We start from the raw sequence: 24,313 nt of genomic DNA, 5'->3' as shown, positions 1-24,313 counted from the left end.
AAGCCTTCCAAAACCTCCAATAACTTGTCACTCCCTATGACAATTTGCTCAGGAACCTCACAGTCTCTCTCTCTAAGATCCATATCTAAATCCTCATTCTCTTGGGTGAAGACAGATGTGAAGTATTCGTTCAACACCCTACCAATGTCCTCTGGCTCCACCCACAAATTTCCCCCTTGGTCTCTAATGGGTCCTACTCTTTCTCTGGTTATCCTCTTCCCATTGATATACTTCTAGAATATCTTAGGATTTTCCCTACTTTTACCAGCCAGAGCTTTCTCATATCCCCTCTTTGCTCTCCTAATTGCTTTCTTAAGCCCCATCCTACACTTTCTGTACTCCACTAATGCTTCCATTGATTTGCTCTCCTTGTATTTGCTAAAAGCCTCTCTTTTCCTTCTCATCGTACCCTGAATGTTTCTGGTCATCCATGGTTCTCTGGGCTTGTTGCTACTACCTATTACCCTAGAGGGAACATGTTGGGCCTGGACCCTCCCCATTTCCTTTTTGAATGCCCCCCACTGCTCTTCTGTAGATTTCCCGACAAGTAACTCTTTCCAGTCTACCTTGGCCAGATCCTGCCTTATTTTACTAAAATTCGCTCTCCCCCAATCCAAAACCTTTTTGTACTTGCACTGGCTTTGAAAATATCAATATCCTTTTTATCCTAATTTTGCTTCCAATAGTGACAAAAGAAGATTTGTATCAGTAGACAGTAATATGTTTCATAATTCACTTCATTTATTATCGACAAAACATTTATCTTAAACACTCTGAATAACCACACAGAGTAGCACACATTAGAACCACATCTGAAAGTTATGTGTGAAGTTTTTAAATGCGTGATTGCGAAGGTGGCTTCTTCAAGCCTAATCAAGCGACAGGGTTACAAAGGCAGTAAGAGCTTTCTTCCATTCTTGGATGCCTATGTATATTTTTCTGACCATCCAGTTGTTGGAACAGTTCGCCAGAGATGCGGAGTTCCATGTCCTTTCACATCATACCATCAGTTCCTATCATTACTTTCCTAAGTCGTGGCTTTATTGTAAACAATCTTTTGACATGCTTCCCTGAAGAGCAGGTTATCCTTTATGTTTCGTGCCCTTACACTACCCCCACTGTGATGATAAGCCTGTGATTCAAAAGTTTATCTCATCAGCATCAATACAAGGAAAGGACAGGCTTTTCAAGAACACGATTTAAGCCAATTCTATCTAAATTACAGTTTTGTCTCTATTGGAAACAAAATTAGGATAAAAGGGATATTGATATTTTCATAGCCAGTGCTGGCAGTAAACCTATTGGGTCAGTGCAGACTGTAAACCTAGTGGTCAAGTGCAGACGGTAAACCTGGAATCATAGAATGGTTACATCACAGAAGGAGGCCAATCTGCAAATTGAGTCCATGAAAGGTCTCTGCAAGAGTAATTTAGCTAATCCCATTCTCTGGCCCTTTCTCTGCCTTTTTTTTCCTTCAGACGTTTATCCAATTCTCTTCAGAAAGCCATGACTGGTAGTCCAGCAGCCTGGACTAATGCTCCAGAGACATGAGTTCAATTCGCACTGGAACAGCTGAGGGAATTTAAATTCAATTAATAAATCTGGAATAAAATGCTAGTCTCATTAATAATAATCAAACTTGATTGTCATAAAATCCCATCCAGTTCACAAATGACCTTCAGGGGAGGAAATCTGTTGTCTTTACCTGGTCTGGCCTCCACATGACTTCAGATCCACAGCAATGTGATTGACTCTTAACCATCTTCTGAAATGGTGGAACAAGCCTCTCAGTTTAAGGACAATTAGGGATGGGCAATAAATGCTGGCCTTGCCAGTGATGCTCACATCCCAAGAGCAAATAAAAAAAACATAACCACTTGTTGTGTAAAAAGGTTTACCTCATGTTGCCTTTGGTTCTTTTGCCAATTGCCTGAAATCAGTGTCCTCTGTTCTCTACCCTTCTACTAATATGAACAGTTTCTCTCGATCTACTCTGTCTAAACCCCTCATGATTTTGAACACCTCAATCAAGCCTCATCTGAACCCTATCTTCTCTAAGGAGAACGTCCCTGTCCAATCTATCCACATAACTTAAGTTCGTCATCCCCGGAGCCTTTCTCGTAATTCCTTTCCACATCCTCGCCAATGCCTTCACATTCTTACTAAAGTGTGGTGCTTAGAATTGGAAACAATGCTCCATTTCAGGCCAAACCAGTGTTTTACAAAGGTTCACCATAACTTCCTTCCTTTCTAGTCTATGCCTGCATTTATAAAGCCAATGCTTCCGTATGACCTTTTTGGCAACTTTCTCACCCAGCCCTGCCATCTTCAATGATTTGTGCACCTATACTCCAGGTCTCTCTATTCCAGCACCCTCTTTAGAATTGTACCCTTTAGTTTATACATGTTAACTCAGTTTCTCTCCCCACAGATGCTGCCAGACCTGCTGAGTATCTCCAGCATTTTCTGTTTTTATTTCAGATTTCCAGCATCTGCAGTATTTTGCTTTTGTATCAGTATCTCAACTACCTCCTCTTTCACTATGTATTTGGCAGCATCCTTTTGCTTAACTCCTCCGTCATGCTCTCTGTATCCATGTATAGGTCTCCTTTTTGATCCCTAATCAGCCCCAGCCCTGTTCTTATGACCCATCTACTATTTTATGCCTATAGAAGTCTTTTGGATTCCCTTTTGTTAGCTGCCAGTCTCTTCTTATACTCTCTCTTTGCCACTCCTATTTCCTTTTTTACTTTCCCTTTGAACTTTCTATATTCAGTCTAGTTCACATTTGTATTATTAACCTGATATCTGTCATACATCCCCTCTTCTCTGTTTCATTTTACGATCTCTTTCTACATCCAGGGAGCACTGGCTTTGTTTGCCCTACCTTTTCTGCTTGTAAGGATGCACCACAACTGTACTCAAACTATCTCCTCTTTAAAGGCAGCTCATTGCTCAATTTTGCTTCCCAATCTTTGATTTCAATTTACCCAAGACAGGTCTGTTTCCAACCCACGGAAATTGGCCCTCCTCCAATTAATTAACTCTTAGATTATTGCTGATGGTGAACCAATTGGACCAATGCAGTTACGAAAGAAGTTTTCAAGATATTACGGGGAAGAAATAGTGTAGATAGAGAAACAAATATCTCTGCTGTTTGGGGTGTCTAGAACTAGAGTGCATCATCAAAAAACTAAAGCCAGACCTTTCAGGAGTAAAATTAGGAAACACTTCTATATATAAAGGATGGTAGAAGTTTGGAATTCTCTTCTGTAAATGGCAATTGACGCGAGATCAATTGTTAATTTTAACTCTGAGATTAATTAACAAAAATTTATCAAAGGCATCAATGGCTATGGGGAAAAGGTAGGTATGTGGAGTTAAGTTGTTGGAAGCCATTTATCTCAGCCCCAGGACATCACTGCAGGAGTTCTTCAGGGCAGTGTCCTCGGCCCAACCATCTTCAGCTGCTTCATCAATGACATTCCCTCAAACATAAAGTCAGAAGTGGGGGCATTCACTGATGATTGCACAGTGTTCAGTACCATTCGCGCCTCCTCAGATACTGCAGCAGTCTGTGTCCACGTGCTGCAAGAAGACCAGGAAAACATTCAGGCTTGTGCTGATAAGTAACAAGTAAATTCGTGCCGCACAAGTGCCAGGCAATGACCATCTCGAACAAGAGAGAATCTAAACATCTTCCTTTAACATTTAACGGCATTACTGTCACTGAATCTCCCACCATCAACATCCTGCGGGGGTTACTATTGACCAGAAACTTAACTGGACCAGCCGTATAAATACTGTGGCTGCAAGAGCAGATCAGAGGCTGGGAATTCTGTGACAATTGGCTCACCTCCTGACTCCCCCAAAGCCTGCCCACCACCTATAAGGCACAGGTCAGGAGTGTGATGGAATACTTTCCACTAGCCCAGAGGAGTGCAGCTCCAACAACACTCAAGAAGCTTGACACCATCCAAGGCAAAGCAGCCTGCTTGATCAGCAACCCATCCACCACCTTAAACAGCACCATTGCTTCAGTGCAGCTAATCGCTAAGGCTCCTTCGACAGCACCTTCCAAACCCGCAACCTCTATCACCTAGAGTGACAAGGGCAGCAAATGCAAGGGAAAACCACCGTTTACAAGTTCCACTCCAAGTCACACAACATCCTGACTTGGAACTATTTTGCTGTTGAACTGTCAGTTATGGCTCAGTTGATAGCACTTTCAGCTCTGAGTTATCAGGTTCTGGGTTCAAAGCCCACCCCAGGGCTTGAGCACAAAAATCAAGGCTGACACTCCAGTACAGTTCTGAGGGAGTTTGAGATGCTGCCTTTTCGATGAGATGTAAAACTGAGGCTCCACGTGCCTGCTTGGGTGGGTGTAAAAGATCCCATGGCACTATTTTGAAGATGAACTGGGGAATTATCCCTGGTGCCCTGGCTAATATTTATCCCTCAATCAGCATGATAAGAACAGATTATCACATTGCTGTTGTGGGAGTTTGCTGTGTGCAACTTAGCTGCCGCATTTCCTATATTACAACAGTGACTACACCTTAAAAGTACTTCATTGGCTGTAAAATGCTTTGAGATGTCTGGTCATCATGAAAAGTACTCTCTAAATGCAAGTCTTTCTTTTTGTCTTTTTTCCTTCAGTCACTGGGTCAAAACTGTGGAACTCCCTCCATAACAGCATTGTAGGCGTAACTACACCATGAGAACTGGAGTGGTTCAAGAAGGTAGCTCACCACCACCTTCTCGATGGCAATTAGGATGGACAATAAATGCTGGCCTTGCCAGCAATGCTCACATCCCAAGAACAAAAAAAGAAATGATCTGAGTGAATATTGGAACGGGCTCGAGAGGCTACATAACATATTTGGTCAGAGCAGACACTAAACCAATGACCAGTGCAGATGGTAAACCTACTGGGGCAGAGCAGACTGTAACCCTATTATATCAGAGCAGATGGTGAATATATGTGGAATTAAATAGATTTACATAGAATATACAGCACAGAACCAGGCCATTCGGCCCAACTACTTTATGCTGGCATTTAAGCCCACTCAACTCTCCTCCCATCTTTCATTAACTTTGTCAGCATAACCCCCTTATTTCCTTATCCCTTATATGATTATCTATCCTCCTGTTAAATTCATCCATACCACTCACTTCAACCACTCTCTGTGGTTCAGAGTTCCACATTTTCACCACTCTTTAAGGGTTAAGAAGAGTTTTGGGAATTCCCAACTTGATTTCTTGGCGACTATCTTATAGTGATGTCCCCTAATCTTGTTTTTGGGTCCGAGTTGGTCAGTGCACACTGTAAATCTATTAGGGCAGCGCAGACGGTAAACCTATTGGGTCAGTGCAGTCTGTTAGGTGGAAACATTGCCCAGGCATGCCTGACTACAAAAAGCAAGACAAATCCGATCTGACTAATTACTGCCCCATCAGTCCACTCTCAATGATCAGCAAAGTGATGGAAGGCGTTGCCAACGTTGCTATCAAATGGTACTTATTCACAATCTGTTCACTGGTGATGCGTTCCACTGGCTGGATTCATACCTAGCACAAAAGGAAGATTTTTTTTTTCATTCTTTCATGGGATGTGGGCATGTCCCTAATTGCCCTTGAACTGAGTGGCTTTCTAGGCCATTACTGAGGGCAGTTATGAGTCAACCATATTGCTGTCGGTCTGGAGTCGCATGTAGGCCAGACCAGGTAACGACAGCAGACTTCCTTCCCTAAAGGACATTAGTGAACCAAATGGGATTTTACTACAAATCGATGATAGTTTCATGGCGCCATTACTGAGACGGGCATTCAATTTCAGATTTTTATTAATTGAATATAAATTCCACCAGCCGCCGTGGTAGGATTTGATCCCGTGTCCCCAGGGCATGAATCTGGGTTTCTGGATTATTAATCCAGTGACGTTACCACTACACCTTCATCTCTAGTTTTGTCTGCTGGAAGCCAATCATCTCAGCCTCAGAACGTGCTGCAGGAGTTCCCCAGGGTAGTGTTCTAGGCCTAACCATCTCAGCTGCTTCATCAAAGACCTTCCCTCCATCATAGGGTCAGAAATAGAGATGTTCACTGATGATTGCACAATGTTCAGTACTATTCGCAACTCCTCAGATACAGAAGCAGTCTGTGTCCACATGCAGCAAGACCTGGACAACATTCAGGCTTGGACTATTTGGCAAGTAACATTCGCTCCACACAAGTCCCAGGCAATGACCATCTCCAAGAGAGAGTATAAGCACTTCCCCATGATATTCAATGGCATTACTGTTGCTGAATTCCCAACTATCAACATTCTCGGGGGTTGCCATTGACTAGAAACTTACCTGGATCAGCCACATTAAATACTCTGGGTACAGAAGCTGTGTATGTTGTGGCGAATTACTCACCTCCCGACTCCCAAAAGACTTTCCACCATCTATAAGGCAGAAATCAGGAGCGTGACGGAATATTCTCCACTTGCCTGGATCAGTGCAGCTCCAACATGGAAGAAGCTCAACACTATCCAGGACAAGGCAACCTGCTTGATTGGCGCCCCATCAATCACCTTAAATATTCACTCCCTCCACCATTGGCACACAGTGGCAGGAGTGTGTAACATCACAGTCGACAGCATCTTCCAAAGCCTTGACCTCTACCGCCTAGAACAAGGGCAGCAGGTGCATGGGAACACCAGCATCTGCAAGTTCACCCCCAAGCCACACACCATCCTGACTTGGAAATATATCACTGTTTGCTCATCATCGCTGGATCAGTCCTGGAACTCCCTCCCTAATAGCACTGTGGATGTAACTATAACACACAGACTGCAGCAGTTCAAGAAGGCAGCTCGCTAGCACCATCTCATATTAAATTAGGGATGGACAATAAATGCTGGCCTGCCAGCAACGCTTACATCAGATGACGAAATGAAAAAAACCTACTGAACCAGTGTAGAAAGGAAACCCACTGGGTCAGTGCAAGCTGCAAACCTGTTGGGTCAGTGCAGAAAGGAAACCTGTTGGGTCAGTCAGTGCAGAGTGGAAACCTGTTGGGTCAGTCAGTGCAGAGTGGAAACCTGTTGAGTCAGTCAGTGCAGAGTGGAAACCTGTTGAGTCAGTCAGTGCAGAGTGGAAACCTGTTGAGTCAGTCAGTGCAGACGGTAAACCTGTTGGTCAGTGCAGACGGTAAACCTGTTGGTCAGTGCAGACGGTAAATCTGCTGGTTTTTTGTAGCCATTTCTTTAAGACAATAGGATGCAAGCCATCACGTCCAGCAGACTTGATGGCCTTTAGTTCCATAATTTTGCCTAGTACTTTGTCTCTAGTGATAATGATTGTTTTAAGTCCCTCCCTCCCTCTTGTTCCTGATTTTCTACTATTATTGGGATGATTTACTGCCTGTACTGACCCAATAGTTTTAAGAACATAAGAGATAGGAGCAGGAGTGAGCCATTCAGGCCCTTAAGCCTGCACGATTATTCAATAAGTTGATGGCTGATCTGGTCTTGGCCTCAACTCCACTTTCCTGCCTGTTCCCTGTAACCCTTGACTCCCCCAAGTTCAGAAATCGGTTAATCTCAAGCTTGAATATATTCAATGACTCAGCCTTCATGGCTCTCTAGGGTAGAGAATTCCAAAGATTCATAATCCTCAGAGAAGAAATTGTCCACATCTCCATCTTAAATAAGCAACTATTTATTCTGAAATTATGCCCCCAACTGTAGATTCTCCCACAAAGGGATACATCCTCTCAGCATCAACCCTGCCAAACTCCTTCAGAATCTTAGATATTTCAATAAGATTATCTCGCATTCGTCTAAACTGCAATGAGTATAGTCAAACCTGCTCAGCCTTTCCTCTTAAGGCAACCCCTTCATCCCAGGAATCAACATAGTGAATCTCCGATGCAAGTATATCCCTCCTAAAGTAAGCAGAGCAAAACTGTATGCAGTACTATAGGTGTGGTCTCACCAACACCCTACATAGATGTAGCAAGACTTTCCGACATATATACTCGCTCCCCCTTGCAATAAATGCCAACATTCCACATGCCTTCCAATTTACTTGCTGTACCTGCATGCTAACTTTTTGTTTCACAGATTCCTCCGTACCGCAGCATTCCATAGTCTCTCTCCATTTAAATATTTTGCTTTTCTATTCTTCCTACCAAAGCCAATAACCTCATATTTTCCCACATTATATTCTATCTGCCTATTTTTTGTCCACTCTACCTATAATCTACCTATATCCTTTTGCAGATTCTCCACAACTTGCTTTATCCCTCCCATCTTTGCATTTTCAGCAAATTTGGCTACAGTACGCTCTGTCCTTTCATCCAATTCATTCATATAGATTGTAAATAGTTGAGGCCATAGCACTGATCCCTGTGGCACCCCACCAGTTACAGTTTGCCAACCTGAAAATGACCCATTTATCCCAAGACTCTGTTTTCTGTTGGTTAGCCAATCCTCTATCCATGCTAATATTATTACCGCCAACACCATCAGCTCTTATCTTGTGTCCTAACCTTTTATGTGGCACCTGATAAAATGTTTTTTGGAAATCCAAATACACTACATCTATGATTCCCCTTTATCCTGATTGTTACATCCTCAAAGAACTCTAATAAATCTGTCAAACACAATTACCCTGTCATAAAACCATGTTGATTGTATTATGATTTTCTAAATGTGCTGCTACTATTTTATTAATAATGGATTCCAGCATTTTCACAAGGACAGATATTAGGCTAACTGCCCTATAGTTTCCTGCTTTCTGTCTTCCTCCTTTCTTGAAAAGCAGGTTACAATTGTGGTTTTCCAAAATCTAGGGAATTTTGGAAGATTAAAACCAATACATCCACTATCGCTGCAGTTACTTCTTTTAAGACACTTAGGATGCAGGCCATCAGGTCCAGGAGACTTGTCAGCCTTTACAAAGAACAAAGCACAGGAACAGGCCATTCAGCCCTCCAAGCCTGTGCCGATCATGATGCCTGTCTGAACTAAAACCTTCTGCAGTTCCGGGGTCCGCATCCCTCGATTCCCATCCTATTCATGTATTTGTCAAGATGCCTCTTAAACGACGCTATCATACCTGCTTCCAGCACCTTCCCCGGCAGTAAGTTTCAGGCACTCACCACCCTCTGTGTAAAAAACTTGCCTCGCACATCCCCTCTAAACTTTGCCCCTCGCACCTTAAACCTATGTCCCCTAGTAACTGACTCTTCCACCCTGGGAAAAAGCTTCTGACTATCCACTCTGTCCATGCCGCTCATAACTTTGTAAACCTCTATCAGGTCGCCCCTCCACCTCAGTCGTTCCAGTGAAAACAATCCTAGTTTATCCAACCTCTTCTCATAGCTAATACCCTCCAGACCAGGCAACATCCTGGTAAACCTCTTCTGTACACTCTCCAAAGCCTCCACATCCTTCTGGTAGTGTGGCGACCAGAATTGTAAGCAATATTCCAAGTGTGGCCTAACTAAGGTTCTTTACAGCTGCAGCATGACTTGCCAATTTTTATACTCTTTGCCCCGACCGATGAAGGCAAGCATGCCGTATGCCTTCTTGACTACCTTATCCACCTGCGTTGCCACCTTCAGTGATCTGTGGACCTGTACGCCCAGATATCTCTGCCTGTCAATACTCCCAAGGGTTCTGCCATTTACTGTATACTTCCCACCTGTATTAGACCTTCCAAAATGCATTACCTCACATTTGTCCGGATTAAACTCCATCTGCCATTTCTCCGCCCAAGTCTCCAACCGATCTATATCCTGCTGTATTCTCTGACAATCCTCATCACTTTCCGCAGCTCCACCAACCTTTGTGTCGTCCGCAAACTTACTAATCAGACCAGCTACATTTTCCTCCAAATCAGTTACATATACTACAAACAGCAAAGGACCCAGTACTGATCCTTACAGAACACCACTAGTGACAGATCTCCATTCAGAAAAGCACTGCTACCCTCAGTCTTCTATGGCCGAGCCAGTTCTGTATCCACCTTGGTCCCATAAGTTTACCTAGCACTTATTCTCTAGTGATAATGATTGTTTTAAGTTCCTCCCTTCCTTTTACCTCGATTCTCCAAAATATTGAGATGCTTTTAATGTACTCTATAATGAAGACAGATACAAAGTTTCTGTCATTTCCTTCTTTCCCATTATTAATTCCCAGTCCCTTGAAGGGACCAACATTTACTTTAGCTACTCCCTTCCTTTTTATATCCTTGTAGAAGGTGTGACTGTTTGATTTTATATTTCTGGCAAGTTTACTCTCAATCTGCTTTCTTTTTGAACAGCAAGAACTAGGATAAGGTGCAGATATATTTTAATAAGGGTGCAGCACCAAAGAGTATAAAGCAGGAGAATAAAAGCAAAATACTGCGGATGCTGGAAATCTGAAATAAAAACAAGAAATGCTGGAACCACTCAGCAGGTCTGCCAGCATCTGTGAAAAGAGAAGCAGAGTTAACTGACCCGAAACGTTTTTATTATAGTATAAAGTAGGAGATCTGGTAATCGTACAATAGAATTGTGAAAATAAGTCTTTTCCCAAGCCCATAAGGGAATGGCCCCGTTTCATCTTACAGAAGTGAGCCAGCCAGTTATTAATGCTATCAGTGAACACTGAATGCATTCAAACAACAGGTTTAATTAAAACAAGAAATGCTGGAACCACTCAGCAGGTCTGGCAGCATCTGTGGAAAGAGAAGCAGAGTTAACGTTTTTGCTTTTATAACAGGTTTAATTAGTTCCTTAAAGACATAAATGAAGACAGAACAGAGTACAGTGACTATTGTAATTCCACAATTGATATATTGGCCAGGATCTGCACTCACCTACCCCTGAACAATGACAGGCTTGTGAGCACAGATACAAAAATCCAACATCCTATGATCTAATCCATTAGCATTGTAACTGCGCTTTTACTTATGGACAGTACCTGGAGGTTTCAGTTAACACAGAGTTCTGGTACCCATCCTAGACCAGAACGACAGACCAGGGAACTGCTTGTGGTGGATCAAGTACTGGCGACAAACACTGCAGGAAACAATAACTCTCCAATGTGAATTCACTGATACTGGATCAAGTCACTTTACTGGGCAAACACTGAACATTACAGTGATTTCTGACCAGTATGAATTCGTTGATGTCTGGTCAAGCAGCCAGATGTATAAAAGTGCTTTGTACATACTGTGCACTCGAACGGTTTCTCCCCAGTGTGAGTTTGGTAATGCCGTGTTAATTGACCAGATGTATAAAATTGTCTTTTACATGCAGTACATTCAAATGGCTTCTCTCCAGTGTGAAATCGCTGATGTTGGATCAAGTTACTGGATTTGCTAAAGCGTTTTTTACACATTGTGCATTCAAAAGGTTTCTCACCTGTGTGAGTTCGCTGATGATGTGTTAAGTTAGCGGACTGTCCAAATCTCTTCTTACACACTGTGCATTCAAATGGCTTCTCCCCAGTGTGAGTTCGTTGATGTGTTTTCAGGTCACGAGATGTGCAAAATCGCTTCTTACACTCTTTACATTCAAAAGGTTTCTCTCCTGTGTGATAGCGTTGATGTATTGTTAAGTAACTGGCTTTATTAAATCGCTTTTTACATAGCGTGCATTCGAATGGTTTCTCTCCTGTGTGAACTCGCAGGTGCATTTTCAAAAGATGGGGCCACCTGAAGCTTTTCCCACAGACAAAACACTGAAAGCCCCCCGCTTCCAGAGGGACAGACCCCTGCTGACTGGGTCCAAGACACTCAGCTGATCTAGGCCCAGGAGTCTCTGATGATCCAGGCTGATCATTTACTAACTTTTCCGCTGCTTTCAGTATTTCCATGCTGGCTGTTAGTCCTAGAGTATCCGTCTTGCAAACCTGAATACACAGAACATATGAATCAGTAATCACCTTTCAGGTTCCCAGTTGCAACAAAACCACCACACATTGTTGGCAGATGCCTCAAACAAGCATCGGCAACTATTACTGACACAGCATTCGAGTACTATCCGAGGGCTTTACTTAGACTACAACCGTAGGCTCTGTGTGAAGCAGCAGTTATTGTGTAAACAAAACCTGAATCCAAAGGCAATTTGGGTATTAATATCCAATTTACATTTCCCAAACCTGGCATCAGAGCAATGCTAAAGCCGAAATACACTGACACCATCTTGCAGTGTGACAGAATGACCGTATATGTGTAAAATCAGTCCTGTCTAATTCCGGCTGGCTTGGGCTTGTGAACAGGCAGTAGAAACTACTCAAACACATTTCAAGTATCTGTGAACGGAGATTGATAACCATCATACTGGGCTGAATTTGGACTCAGGACCCAAAGGAGATAACCCAATTGGTATTTTCTCAAAGACTTTGAAACATACATTCAACTTTCAACCATCGCAATCCACAGAACAACACTTCATTATCACACAGTTACATTCACTCCTAATGTATTCAGCTGACATTTGTTCGGTGCATAGTTTCAATTGGGGCAATATTCCATTATAGTTTAATAAATGTTTACTTCATCATAAAAATGTTTCCCCAATCATAGTAGCAAACAAAAGTCAATGTGCTTTTTGTGAAATCGTTACAAGCAGCTTGCTGTTCCCGAAACCAATCCCCCAACAATCACCTATTCCATTAGAAGACCGGAGGACTTAGTATTCATAGAACATAGAACATAGAACATACAGCACAGAACAGGCCCTTCGGCCCACAATGTTGTGCCGATCCTTTGTCCTCTGTCAAGGACAATTTAATCTATACCCCATCATTCTCCTTTATCCATATACCTATCCAAAAGCCTTTTGAAAGTCCCTAAAGTTTCTGACTCAACAACTTCCCCGGGCAAGGCATTCCATGCCTCGACCACTCTCTGGGTAAAGAACCTTCCCCTGACATCCCCCTTATATCTCCCACCCTTCACCTTAAATTTATGACCCCTTGTAACGCTTTGCTCCACCCGGGGAAAAAGTTTCTGACTGTCTACCCTATCTATTCCCCTGATCATCTTATAAACCTCTATCATGTCACCCCTCATCCTTCTCCGTTCTAATGAGAAGAGGCCTAGAATGTTCAGCCTTTCCTCGTAAGACTTATTCTCCATTCCAGGCAACATCCTGGTAAATCTCCTCTGCACCCTCTCCAAGGCTTCCACATCCTTCCTAAAATGAGGCGACCAGAACTGCACACAGTACTCCAAATGAGGCCTTACCAAGGTCCTGTACAGCTGCATCATCACCTCACGGCTCTTAAATTCAATCCCTCTGCTAATGAACGCTAACACCCCATATGCCTTCTTCACAGCCCTATCCACTTGAGTTGCAACTTTCAATGATCTATGCACATAGACCCCAAGGTCTCTCTGCTCCTCCACATGCCCAAGAACCCTACCGTTAACCCAGTATTTTGCATTCATGTTTGTCCTTCCAAAATGGACGACCTCACACTTTTCAGGGTTAAACTCCATCTGCCACTTTTCAGCCCAGCACTGCAACCTATCCAAGTCCCTTTGCAGACGACAATAGCCCTCCTCGGTATCCACAACTCCACCAACCTTTGTATCATCTGCAAATTTACTGACCCACCCTTCGACTTCCTCATCCAAGTCGTTAATAAAAATCACAAACAGGAGAGGACCCAGAACTGATCCCTGCGGCACGCCACTGGTAACTGGGCTCCAGGCTGAGTATTTACCATCTAAGACCACTCTCTGCCTTCTATCAGTTAGCCAATTCTTAATCCAACTGGCCACATTCCCCACTATCCCATGCCTCCTGACTTTCTCCATAAGTCTACCATGGGGGACCTTATCAAATGCCTTACTAAAATCCATGTACACCACATCCACTGGTTTACCCTCATCCACTTGCTTGGTCACCTGCTCAAAGAATTCAATCAGGCTTGTGAGGCAAGACCTACCCCTCACAAAACCGTGCTGACTGTCCCGAATCAAGCAGTGTCTTTCCAGATGCTCAGAAATCCTATCCCTCAGCACCTTTTCCATCAACTTGCCTACCACCGAAGTAAGACTAACTGGCCTGTAATTCCCAGGGTTGTTCCTATTCCCTTTCTTGAACAGGGGCACAACATTTGCCACCCTCCAATCACCTGGTACCACCCCCGTCAGCAGAGAAGATGAAAAGATCATTGCCAGCGGCTCTGCAATTTCATCCCTTGCTTCCCATAACATCCTTGGATATACCCCGTCAGGCCCGGGAGACTTGTCTATCTTCAAGTTATTCAAAAACCCCAACACATCTTCCCTCCTAACGAGCACTTCCTCGAGCTTACCAGTCTGCTTCCCACCGTCCTCTTCAGTAATACACCCCTTCTCATTCGTAAATACCGAAGAGAAGTACTCATTCAAAACCTCACTTATCTCTTCCGGCTCAACACACAGTCTCCCGCTATTGTCCTTGACCGGACCTACGGTCCCCCTAGTCATCCTCATATTTCTGACATACGCGTAAAAGGCCTTGGGGTTTTCTTTTATCCTACCCGCCAAGCATTTTTCATGCCCTCTCTTAGCTCTCCTAATCCCTTTCTTCAGATCCTTCCTGGCCATCTTGTATCCCTCCAGAGCTATGCCTGTGCCCTTTTTCCTCAACCTTATATACGCATCCTTCTTCTTCCTAACAAGACTCTCAACCTCTCTTGTCAACCACGGTTCCCTCACATGACCATCCCTTCCCTGTCTGACAGGGACATGCTTATCAATGGCCCCTACTATCTGCTCCTTGAAAAAGTTCCACATTTCGACCGTGCCCTTCCCTGCCAGCATATGCTCCCAACTTATGCTCCTCAGTTCCTGCCTGACAGCATCATATCTACCCTTCCCCCAATTGTAAACCTTGCCCTGTTGCACATACCTATCCCTCTCCATTACCACAGTGAATGCTACAGAATTGTGATCACTATCTCCAAAGTGCTCGCCCACCAACAGCTCTATCACTTGCCCTGGTTCATTACCTAGTACCAAATCCAATATTGCCTCCCCTCTGGTCGGGCAGTCTACATACTGAGTCAGAAAAGCTTCCTGGACATACTGCACAAACACTACCCCATCCAAACTATTCGATCTAAAGAGTTGCCAATCAATATTTGGGAAGTTGAAATCCCCCATAATTACTACCCTGTGACTTCTGCTCCTTTCCAAAATCTGTTTCCCAATCTGCTCTTCCACCTCCCTGCTGCTATTGGGGGGCCTATAGAAAACTCCCATCAAGGTGACTGCTCCTTTCCTGTTCCTGACCTCAACCCACAGTGCCTCAGTCGGCAGATCCTCCTCGAAAATTCTTTCAGCAGTTGTTACACTATTTCTAACTAACAATGCCACCCCCCCACCTCTTTTACCACCATTCCTAATCTTATGAAAACATCTATAACCAGGTACCTCCAAAAACCATTCCTCCCCCTCACCTATCCACGTTTCAGTGATGGCCACAACATCGTAGTCCCAAGTGCCCATCCACGCCTTCAATTCACTCACCTTATTCCTGATGCTTCTTGCGTTGAAGTATACGCACTTTAACCCTTCTCCGTGCCCATCTGTCCTCTGTGACAGTGCTACCTTCCCCAATACCTCACTACACTCTTTGTCTTTCTGAGTGGACCCACTGGTCCCTGGATTACAAGTCCGGTTCCCATCCCCCTCCCAAACTAGTTTAAACCCTCCCGAACAGTACTAGCAAACCTCCCTCCCAGGATATTGGTGCCCCTCTGGTTCAGATGCAGCCCGTCCTGTTTGAACAGGTCCCATCTTCCCCAGAATGCAGTCCAATTATCCAAGAACTGGAAGCCCTCCCTCCTACACCATTCCTGCAGCCACGTGTTCAGCTGTGCTCTCTCCCTATTCCTAGCCTCACTATCACGTGGCGCCGGCAACAAACCAGAGATAACAACTCTGTCCGTCCGAGCTTTCAGCTTCCAGCCTAACTCCCTAAACTCACTTCTAACATCTGTGCCACCCTTCCTTCCTACGTCGTTGGTGCCAATGTGATGGCGGGATGTGATGGCAGGAAAATCAGAGTACGATTAACACAGGTTTATGAAAGGGACTCGTATTAACATATTTGTTTTCAAAGGTTGAAACCAGTAGGGTAGATATGGCAGAACCAGTAGATGGAGCGTATTTGGATTTTGAAAAAGCATTCAATAGGGTACCACACATGAGGTTATTACATAAAATTAGGATTCATTACATTTGGGCAATATATTTGCAAGGATTGAGGATTGGTTAACAGACAAAACAAAAAGAGTAGGAATGAATGGGACATTTTTGGGTTGGCAGGTTGCAACTAGTGGGGTACCAAGATCAATGCTTGGCTGTCAGCTATTTACAATCCATACCAATGACTTAGATGAGGGGACTGAGTGTAATGTATCCCAGTTTGCTGATGCTACACAGCTAGGTGGGAAACTAAGCCGTAAGTATGATCCAAAGAGACAGAGACAGGTTAAATGAGTGGGTAAGAATCTGGCAAATGTAATATAATTTGCAGAAATGTGAAGTTATCCACATTGGAAGGAAAAATAGTAACAGAATGTTTTAAAATGGAGAGAGACTGGGAAATGTTAGTATTCAGAGGGATCTGGGTGTCCTTGTATACAGTTCACAGAAAGTTAACATGCATGTCCAGCAAGCAATTCGGAAAACAAATGGAATGTTAACACTTATAGCAAACAAAAATGGAGTATAAGAGTGAAGACATCTTACTGCAATTATAGAGGCCCTTTTTAAAAATGTATTCTTTCATGGGATGTGGGCATCGCTGGCAAGGCCAGCATTTGTTGTCCATTCCTAATTGCCCTTGAGAAGCTGGTGGTGAGCTGCCTTCTTGAACTGCTGCAATCCATCCGGTGCAGGAACACCCACACAGCTCTTAGGGAGGGAGTTCCAGGATTGTGTTCCAGCGACAGTGAAGCAACAAGATATTTCTTACTCAGGATGGTGTGGAACTTGGATTGCTGCAGTGCATCTTGTATATTGTACACACTGCTGCCACTGTGCCTCGGTGGTGGAGGAGTGAATGTTGAGGTGGTGGATGGGGCGCCAATCAAGAGGGCTGCTTTGCCCTGGATGGTGTTGAGCTTCCTGAATGTTGTCGGAGGTGTACTCATTCAGGCATGTGAAGAGTATTCTATCACACTCCACTCCTGACTTGTGCCTTGCAGATGTGGCAGGCTTTGGGGAGTCAGAAGGTGGTTTTCCCAACCTCTGACCTGCGCTTGTAGCCACAGTATTTATGTAGCTGCTCAGTTCAGTTTCTGGGCAACGATAACCCCCACAATATTGATCATGGGTGATTCAGCGATGATAATGCCAAGGGGATGTCAAAGGAAGCTGGTTGGATTCTCTCTTATCAGAGATCGTCATTGCCCAGCACTTGTGTGGCACGAATGTTACTTGCCACTTATCAGCTCAAGCCTGAATGTTACCCAGATCATACTGTATACAGACACGGACTGCTTCAGCATCTGAGGAGTTGCAAATGGTATTGAACATCGTACAATCAGCGAACATCCCCACTCTGACCTTATGATGGAGGGAAGTTCACTGATGAAGCAGCTGAAAATGGTTGGGCCTAAGACACTACCCTGAGGAACTCCTGCAGTGATGTCCTGGCCATGGAGATGATTGACCTCCAACAACCACAACCATCTTCCTTTGTGCTGGGTATGACTCCAACCAGGGGACAGTTTTCCCCTTGATTTCCAATGACTTTAGTTTGGCTAGGGCTCCTTAATGTCACACTCGGTCAAATGCTGCCTTCACATCCAGGGCAATCACTCTCACCTCACCTCTTGAGTTTAGCTCTTTTGTCCATGTTTGAGAGAGTTTTCCCCAGATTCCCATTGACTTCAGTTTTGCTAGGGCTCCTTGATGCCATACTCGGTCAAATGCTGCCTTGATGTCAAGGGCAATAACTCTCACCTCACCTCTGGAGTTCAGCTCTTTTGTCCATGTTTGAACCAAGGCTGTAATGAGGTCAGGAGCCGAGTGGCCCTGGCGGAACCCGAACTGAGTGTCACCGAGCAGGTTACTGCTCAGCAAGTGCCGCTTGATAGCACTGTCGATGACACCTTCCATCACTTTACTGACGATTGAGAATCGGCTGATCGGGCGGTAATTGGCCGGGTTGGACTTGTGCTGCTTTTTGTGTGCAGGACATACCTGGGCAATTTTCCACATTGCCGGGTAGATACCACTGTTGTAGCTGTACTGGAACAGCTTGGCTAGGGACATGGCAAGTTCTGGAGCACAGGTCTTCAGTGTGATTGTCGGAATATTGTCAGAACCCATAGCCTTTGCAGTATCCAGTGCCTTCAGTCGTTTCTTGATATCACGTGGAGTGAATCAAATTGGTTGAAGTCTGGCATCTGTGATGCTGGGGACATCAGGAGGAGGGCGAGATGGATCATCAACTCGGCACTTCTGGCTGAAGATTGTTGCAAATGCATCAGCCTTATCTTTTGCACTGATGTGCTGGGCTACCCCATCATTGAAAATGGGGATATTAGCGGAGCCACCTCCTCCTGTTAGTTGTTTAATTGTCCACCACCATTCACGGCTGGATGTGGCAGGACTGCAGAGCTGAGATCTGATCCATTGGTTATGGGATCGCTTAGCTCTGTCTATCGCATGCTGCGTACGCAGTTTGGCACGCAAGTAGTCCTGTGTTGTAGCTTCACCAGGTTCATACCTCATTTTGAGGTTTGCCTGGTGCTGCTTCTGGCATGCCGTCCTGCACTCTTCATTGAACCAGGGTTGATCCCCCGGCTTGATGGTAATGGTAGAGTTGGGGATATGCAGGGCCATGAGGTTTGATTGTGGTTGAGTACAATTCTGCTGCTGCTGATGGCCCACAGCGTCTCATGGATGCCCAGTTTTGTATTGCTAGGTCTGTTCAAAATCTATCCCATTTAGCACGGTGGTAGTGCCACACAGCACGATGGAGGGTATCCTCAATGTGAAGATGGGACTTTGTCTCCACAAGGACTGTGCAGTAGTCACTCCTACCAATACTGTCATGGACACATGCATCTGCGGCAGGCAAATTGGTAAGGACGAGGTCAAGTATGCTTTTCCCTCCGGTTGGTTCCCGCAGACTCAGTCTAGCAGCTATGTCCTTTAGGACTCAGCCAGCTTGGTCAGTAGTGGTGCTACTGAGCCATACTTCGTGATGGACTTTGAAGTCCCGCACCCAGAGTACATTCTGTGCCCTTGCCACCCTCAGTGCTTCCTCCAAGTGGTGATCAACATGGAGGAGTACTGATTCATCAGCTGGGGGAGGGCAGGAGGTGGTAATCAGCAGGTTTCCTTGCCCATGTTTGACCTGATGCAATGAGACTTCATGGGGTCTGGAGTCAATGTTGAGGACTCCTAGGGCAACTCCCTCCCTACTGTATACCACTGTGCCACCACCTCTGCTGGGTCTGTCTTGCCGGTGGGACAGGACATACCTGGGGATGGTGATGGCAGTGATGAAGGGTCATTGACCTGAAACGTTAACTCCTCTTCTCTCTCCACAGATCCAGGATGCGCACTCCACGGGACTGAGATGTTCTGCCATGACAACAGTCATTAGACTATTAACTGACCTAACAATAATAAAGTTAAGACTTAACCAAATAAAGATTCACCCCAACTACTCACCAATCAGCTGCTTCCCTTGTGCTGGTGTCACTTTATTATATAGGGAGTTAAATGTTTTACTTAACTTTTACCTCAGATTTTAATTTACTTAAAATTCAGTACTACTATCCCTTGCTATTTAATTTTAACTTCATCCCCAGATCTGATTAATTAATTGAACACTGATTTTAATTATATGATAAATTATCAAAATGGCTTTAGATTTTCATCAGCTTTTTTTTTTAAAGAGGGGGAATCACCATCACTTGTTCCGCTCCAAGTTGGATGCATTTATCAATCAAATAAGAACATAAGCAAGTTATGATAAACCTGCATAAAACACTATTTCAGCCTCAACTGAAATATTGTGTCCAATTATGGGCACCACACTTGAGGAAAGATGTTAAGTCATTAGAGATGGTGCAGAGAACATTCACATGTTTCAGGGATGAGGAACTTCAGTCACGTGGATAGGTTGGAGAAACTGGCTGATCTCCTTGGAGAAGGTTGAGAGGAAATTTGATAATCATGAGGGTTCTGGATAGAGTAGATAGGATAGATAGGGAGAAACTGTTCCCATTGGCAGAATGGTTGAGAACCAGAGGGCACCGATTTAAGGTGATTGGCAAAAGAAGCAACAGCGACATGAGGGAACACTTTTTTTTTTACGCAGCAAGTGGTTAGGATCTGGAATGCACTGCCCGAGAGTGTGATGGAGGCAAATTCAATCGTGGCTTTCAAATGAGAATTGAATAATTATCTGAAGCGAGAAATTTGCAGGGCTACCAGGATAAGGCGGGGGAGTGGAACTTAGTGAGTTGCTCTTACAGAAAGCCGGCATGGACTTGAAGGCCCGAATGGCCTCCTTCTGTGCTGTAACTATTCTATAAAGTAAATAACCTCACACTTCCCCACGAGAGTTAATCTACCACTTTATCGCCCACTTTCTTAATCTGCCTATTGCTCTTTTCAGCCTCTTTGCTTCCTCCTCACATCTAACATAGGTTTGCATTGTCTCTTTGTCTCAGTCAACAACACAGATTGTAAATAGCTGTGGCCCAGGTGCTGATCCTTGGGACACTCCATTATTTACAGCCTGCCAACTTGAAAATGTCCCATTTATCCCCATTATCTGCTTCCTGTCTGTTAACCAATCCTCCATGCATGCTAATATTTTACCCCCAACTCTATGAGCCCTTACCTATCCTTCTGTATGGCAACTTATTGAATATATTTTGTAAATCCAAGTATACGACAATTACTTTGTCTACCCAACTAATTACATTCTCAAAAAATGCTAATAAATTTGTCAAACACGATTTCACTTTCATAAAACCATGGTGACTTTTGCCTGATCTTACTATGATTTTTTAAAGTGCATTGTTAAGACTTCCTTAATAATAGATTTCAGTTCTTTTCCAAAGGCGGACATCAGGCTAACTGGCCTGTAGTTCCCCGTTTTCTCTCTCCCTCCTTTCTTGAATAGCGGTGCTACATTTGGTAACTTCCAATTCGCTGGGGCTGTTCTAGAATCTGGGGAATTTTGGAAAATCAGAACTAGTGTACCCACTATCCCTGCAGCTATTTCTTTCAGAACCCGAGGATATCGGTCATCAGATTCTGGGGATTTGTGGCTTTTAGTTCTTTAAGTTACTCTAATACTTTTTCTCTGTTGATATTTATTATTTTAAGTTCCTCACTCTTACTAGCCCTGTGGTTACCCTCTATTTCTGCTGTTACTTGCGTCTTCTACTGTGAAGACAACACAAAATATTTGTTCTACGTCTCAGCCGTTTCCTCATTCCCCATGAAAATTTCTCATGTCTCTGTTTCTAAGGGACCAGCGTGCACTTTAGCTTCTCTCTTCCTTTTTATTTACTCGTAAAAGCTCTTACAATCCATTTTTATATTCCTGGCTAATTTACTTTTATACTATTTTTTACCTTATCAACATTTTGGCTTCTAAAACTCTCCCAATCCTCAGGCTTACTAAGATTTCTCACAACATTCTAGTCCTCTTCTTTTACTCAAATACTATCCTTAACTTCTCTGGTAAGCCACGGATGGATATTTTTCGCTGAGATTTTGTTCTTTAATGGAACATACTTTTGATAAACATTTTGCATCATTTATTTAATATTTCACACTGTATATTTACCTCCATACCTTTTAGCTTATTTACCCAATCAAGCTTAGCCAGCTCTCCCTTCATATCTATATAATTGGCTGTTTAAGTTCAAGATTCTTGTTTTGGACTTGGGCATGTCGCTCTCACAATTGAATTCCATATTAAGTTTATTGTGATCACTTTTTCCCAGAGGATATTTTACTATGAGATTATTAAATAAACCCCCCTCTTACACAATACTAGATCTAAAATTGCTTTACCCCAAGTTGGTTCCACAACGTATGGTTCTCGGAGGCTGTTGTGCAAACATTCTACAAGCTCCAATTATTTCTCCCTTAATGCTCTATCCAATGATTATAAGTACTATTAGCAGGCTTAAAACTACTCCCACCAGCATTTTCTGACCTTTGGTATTCCTAACCTCAACTCATACTGATTGTACTTCCTGATTTTCTGAGCCAAAATCTTTTATTATCAGGGCTATTCCTCCATTTAAATTCTGTCAGTCTTTTCCAAATGTTGTATATCCTGGATTATTTTCCAACCTTGGTCACTTTTTAAGCATGTTTCTGTAATGGCGATTAGATCGAACCATTTGCCCCTAATAATATTATGCAAAGTTCTGGTCTTAATATGACAAAAAGGAGAAAGTGTAAAAAAAAAAGAATGATACCAGGACTGAGAGAGTACAACTATCAGGATAGACTGAACAGGCTGAGATTTGTTTTCCTCCAGAAGTTAGATAAACAGATGAGAGAGAAAGGAATGGAAGCAGCAGTCAGATGAAGCAAGGTGATAAGAGGCTCGTGTGGAGCATAAACAGCGGCACATACCTGTATGACCGAAAGGCTTGTTTCTGTGTAAAATTCTATGTAGAAATGACACTTGTCCTTTATAGAAGCTCCTTACAGGGAATGCTCCATCCAATCCAGAAGCTGCTGAGAGGGAAAGATCCAGTCATTACGGATTCTGCGACAATCTTGGATGAATTATAAACAGAGCCAATCGCTGACACTCTATCACAGAGCTACATTCCTCACATATACATTGGGGGAAAAGGGGAAAATCACTCAATGATGCAACAAAAACTTCTGAGTTGGTAAATGTAATGCAGTTAAGGTTGTGAAAGGTTATTCCAACAGCAACAAACACATCACTCACGCTGCGCATGCGGCCCTCTCGCCGATCGCGGTGCCCACTGCGCATGCGGCCCTCTCAAACCCGCGTGTTTCACCCGGGTTCTTCCGCCGGCCGGAAATGTCTGCCCGAGTGGAAGCGGAGGCCTGTCACTGACACCGAATCCCCGGCCTCGGGCCGGCGGCAGAGGGATTCCCATCACGTCTCCTGCCGTTCAGACAGTGTCTGACGTCACCCGTTGATGCCGCCCTCTGATTGGCTAAAATGTTGCAGCACAATTAAGCCAATAATCATCCGGAGTTGTTATAAAAACAATTTGGTGGGGGGCGGAGGGGAGAAGTATGGTGACCTTGGTGCATCACAGAGAAGCTCAACTGGCTTTGTCTGGGTGTGTTTGATGGGAGTGTATTTGATATATTTTACTTCAGTGGCCTAGATCCTGAGCTCTGGAACACCTCTTTCATCCTTCAAGACATTTCTCAAAGGCTACCCCTTTGACCAAGTATTTGGTCATCTGTGCTGAAGTCATCTCATTGTTCATTGTCAAACTTTATTTGGATAATGCTCCTGTGAAGCACCTTGGGAAATTTTATGATGGGAAAGTAGAGTAAAACGTAGACCATATGAATTAGGAGCAGGAGTAGGCCCCTTGCAGTGCCATTCAACAAGATGTGATTGTAACCTCAACTCCACATTCCCGCCTACCCCCGATAACCTTTCACCCCTTGCTTATTAAGAATCTATCTACCTCTGCCTTAAAAATATTCAAAGACTCTGCTTCCACCGCCTTTTGTGGAGGAGAGTTCCAAAGACTCATAACCCTCAGAGAAAAAAAAATCTCCTCATCTCTGTCTCTGAGGGGCCTATATGGAGTAGACAGGAAGGACCTGTTTCCCATAGCAGAGAGGTAAATTACCAGGGGGCACAGACTTAAGGTGATCGGTAAAAGGATTAGAGGGGACATGAGGAAAACCTTTTTCACCCAGAGGGTGGTGGGCGTCTGGAATTCACTGCCAGGAATGGTGGTGGAGGCTGAAATCCTCAATTCTTTTAAAAGGAACCTGGACATGCACCTGAATTGCTGTAACCTGCAAGGCTATGAACCTGATGCAGGAAGGTGGGATTAGATAGGGCAGCTAGTTTTTTCAGGAAAGACTGAATGGCCTCCTGTGCCATAAATTTTCTATGGTTAAATGGGCGACTCATTTTTAAACAGTGACTCCTAGTTCTAGATTCTCCCACAATAGGAAACATTTTTTCCACATCCACTCTGTCAAGAACCCTCAGAATCTTATGTTTCAATCAAGTCGCCTCTTACTCTTCTGAACCCCAGCAGATACAAGCCTAGCCTGTCCAACCTTTCCCCATAAGACAACCTGCCCATTCCAGG

General features: G+C 43.9%; 1 protein-coding gene across 4 annotated transcripts; it reads right to left on the bottom strand.

The window, feature by feature from the left end:
* Positions 1 to 717: 717 nt before the first annotated feature.
* LOC137379267 (zinc finger protein 583-like) lies at positions 718 to 23,138 on the bottom strand. 4 transcript variants are annotated; one of them, XR_010976782.1, is made up of 4 exons: positions 22,948 to 23,138; positions 22,620 to 22,721; positions 10,964 to 11,896; positions 718 to 3,588 (listed from the first exon to the last, which is right to left on the bottom strand). XR_010976782.1 is itself a non-coding variant. In XM_068049989.1 (3 exons), the coding sequence occupies exon 3, from the start codon at positions 11,858 to 11,860 to the stop codon at positions 11,138 to 11,140; it is 723 nt and encodes a 240-aa protein (XP_067906090.1). In that variant the 5' UTR covers positions 11,861 to 11,896; positions 22,620 to 22,724; positions 22,948 to 23,138; the 3' UTR covers positions 10,815 to 11,137. The 4 variants fall into 4 exon arrangements, 2 of the variants coding, with proteins under 2 accessions (XP_067906090.1, XP_067906089.1); XR_010976781.1 differs by lacking the exon at positions 718 to 3,588 and adding an exon at positions 10,502 to 10,718; XM_068049989.1 differs by lacking the exon at positions 718 to 3,588 and having other exon boundaries at positions 10,815 to 11,896; positions 22,620 to 22,724.
* Positions 23,139 to 24,313: the final 1,175 nt, after the last annotated feature.

The sequence above is a fragment of the Heterodontus francisci genome, chromosome 17, assembly GCF_036365525.1.
Source record: "Heterodontus francisci isolate sHetFra1 chromosome 17, sHetFra1.hap1, whole genome shotgun sequence".
In the NCBI taxonomy this organism is placed as follows: domain Eukaryota; kingdom Metazoa; phylum Chordata; class Chondrichthyes; order Heterodontiformes; family Heterodontidae; genus Heterodontus; species Heterodontus francisci.
The sequence above is the reverse complement of the archived record's forward strand: the minus strand, read 5'-3'. Positions and strand labels throughout refer to the sequence as shown.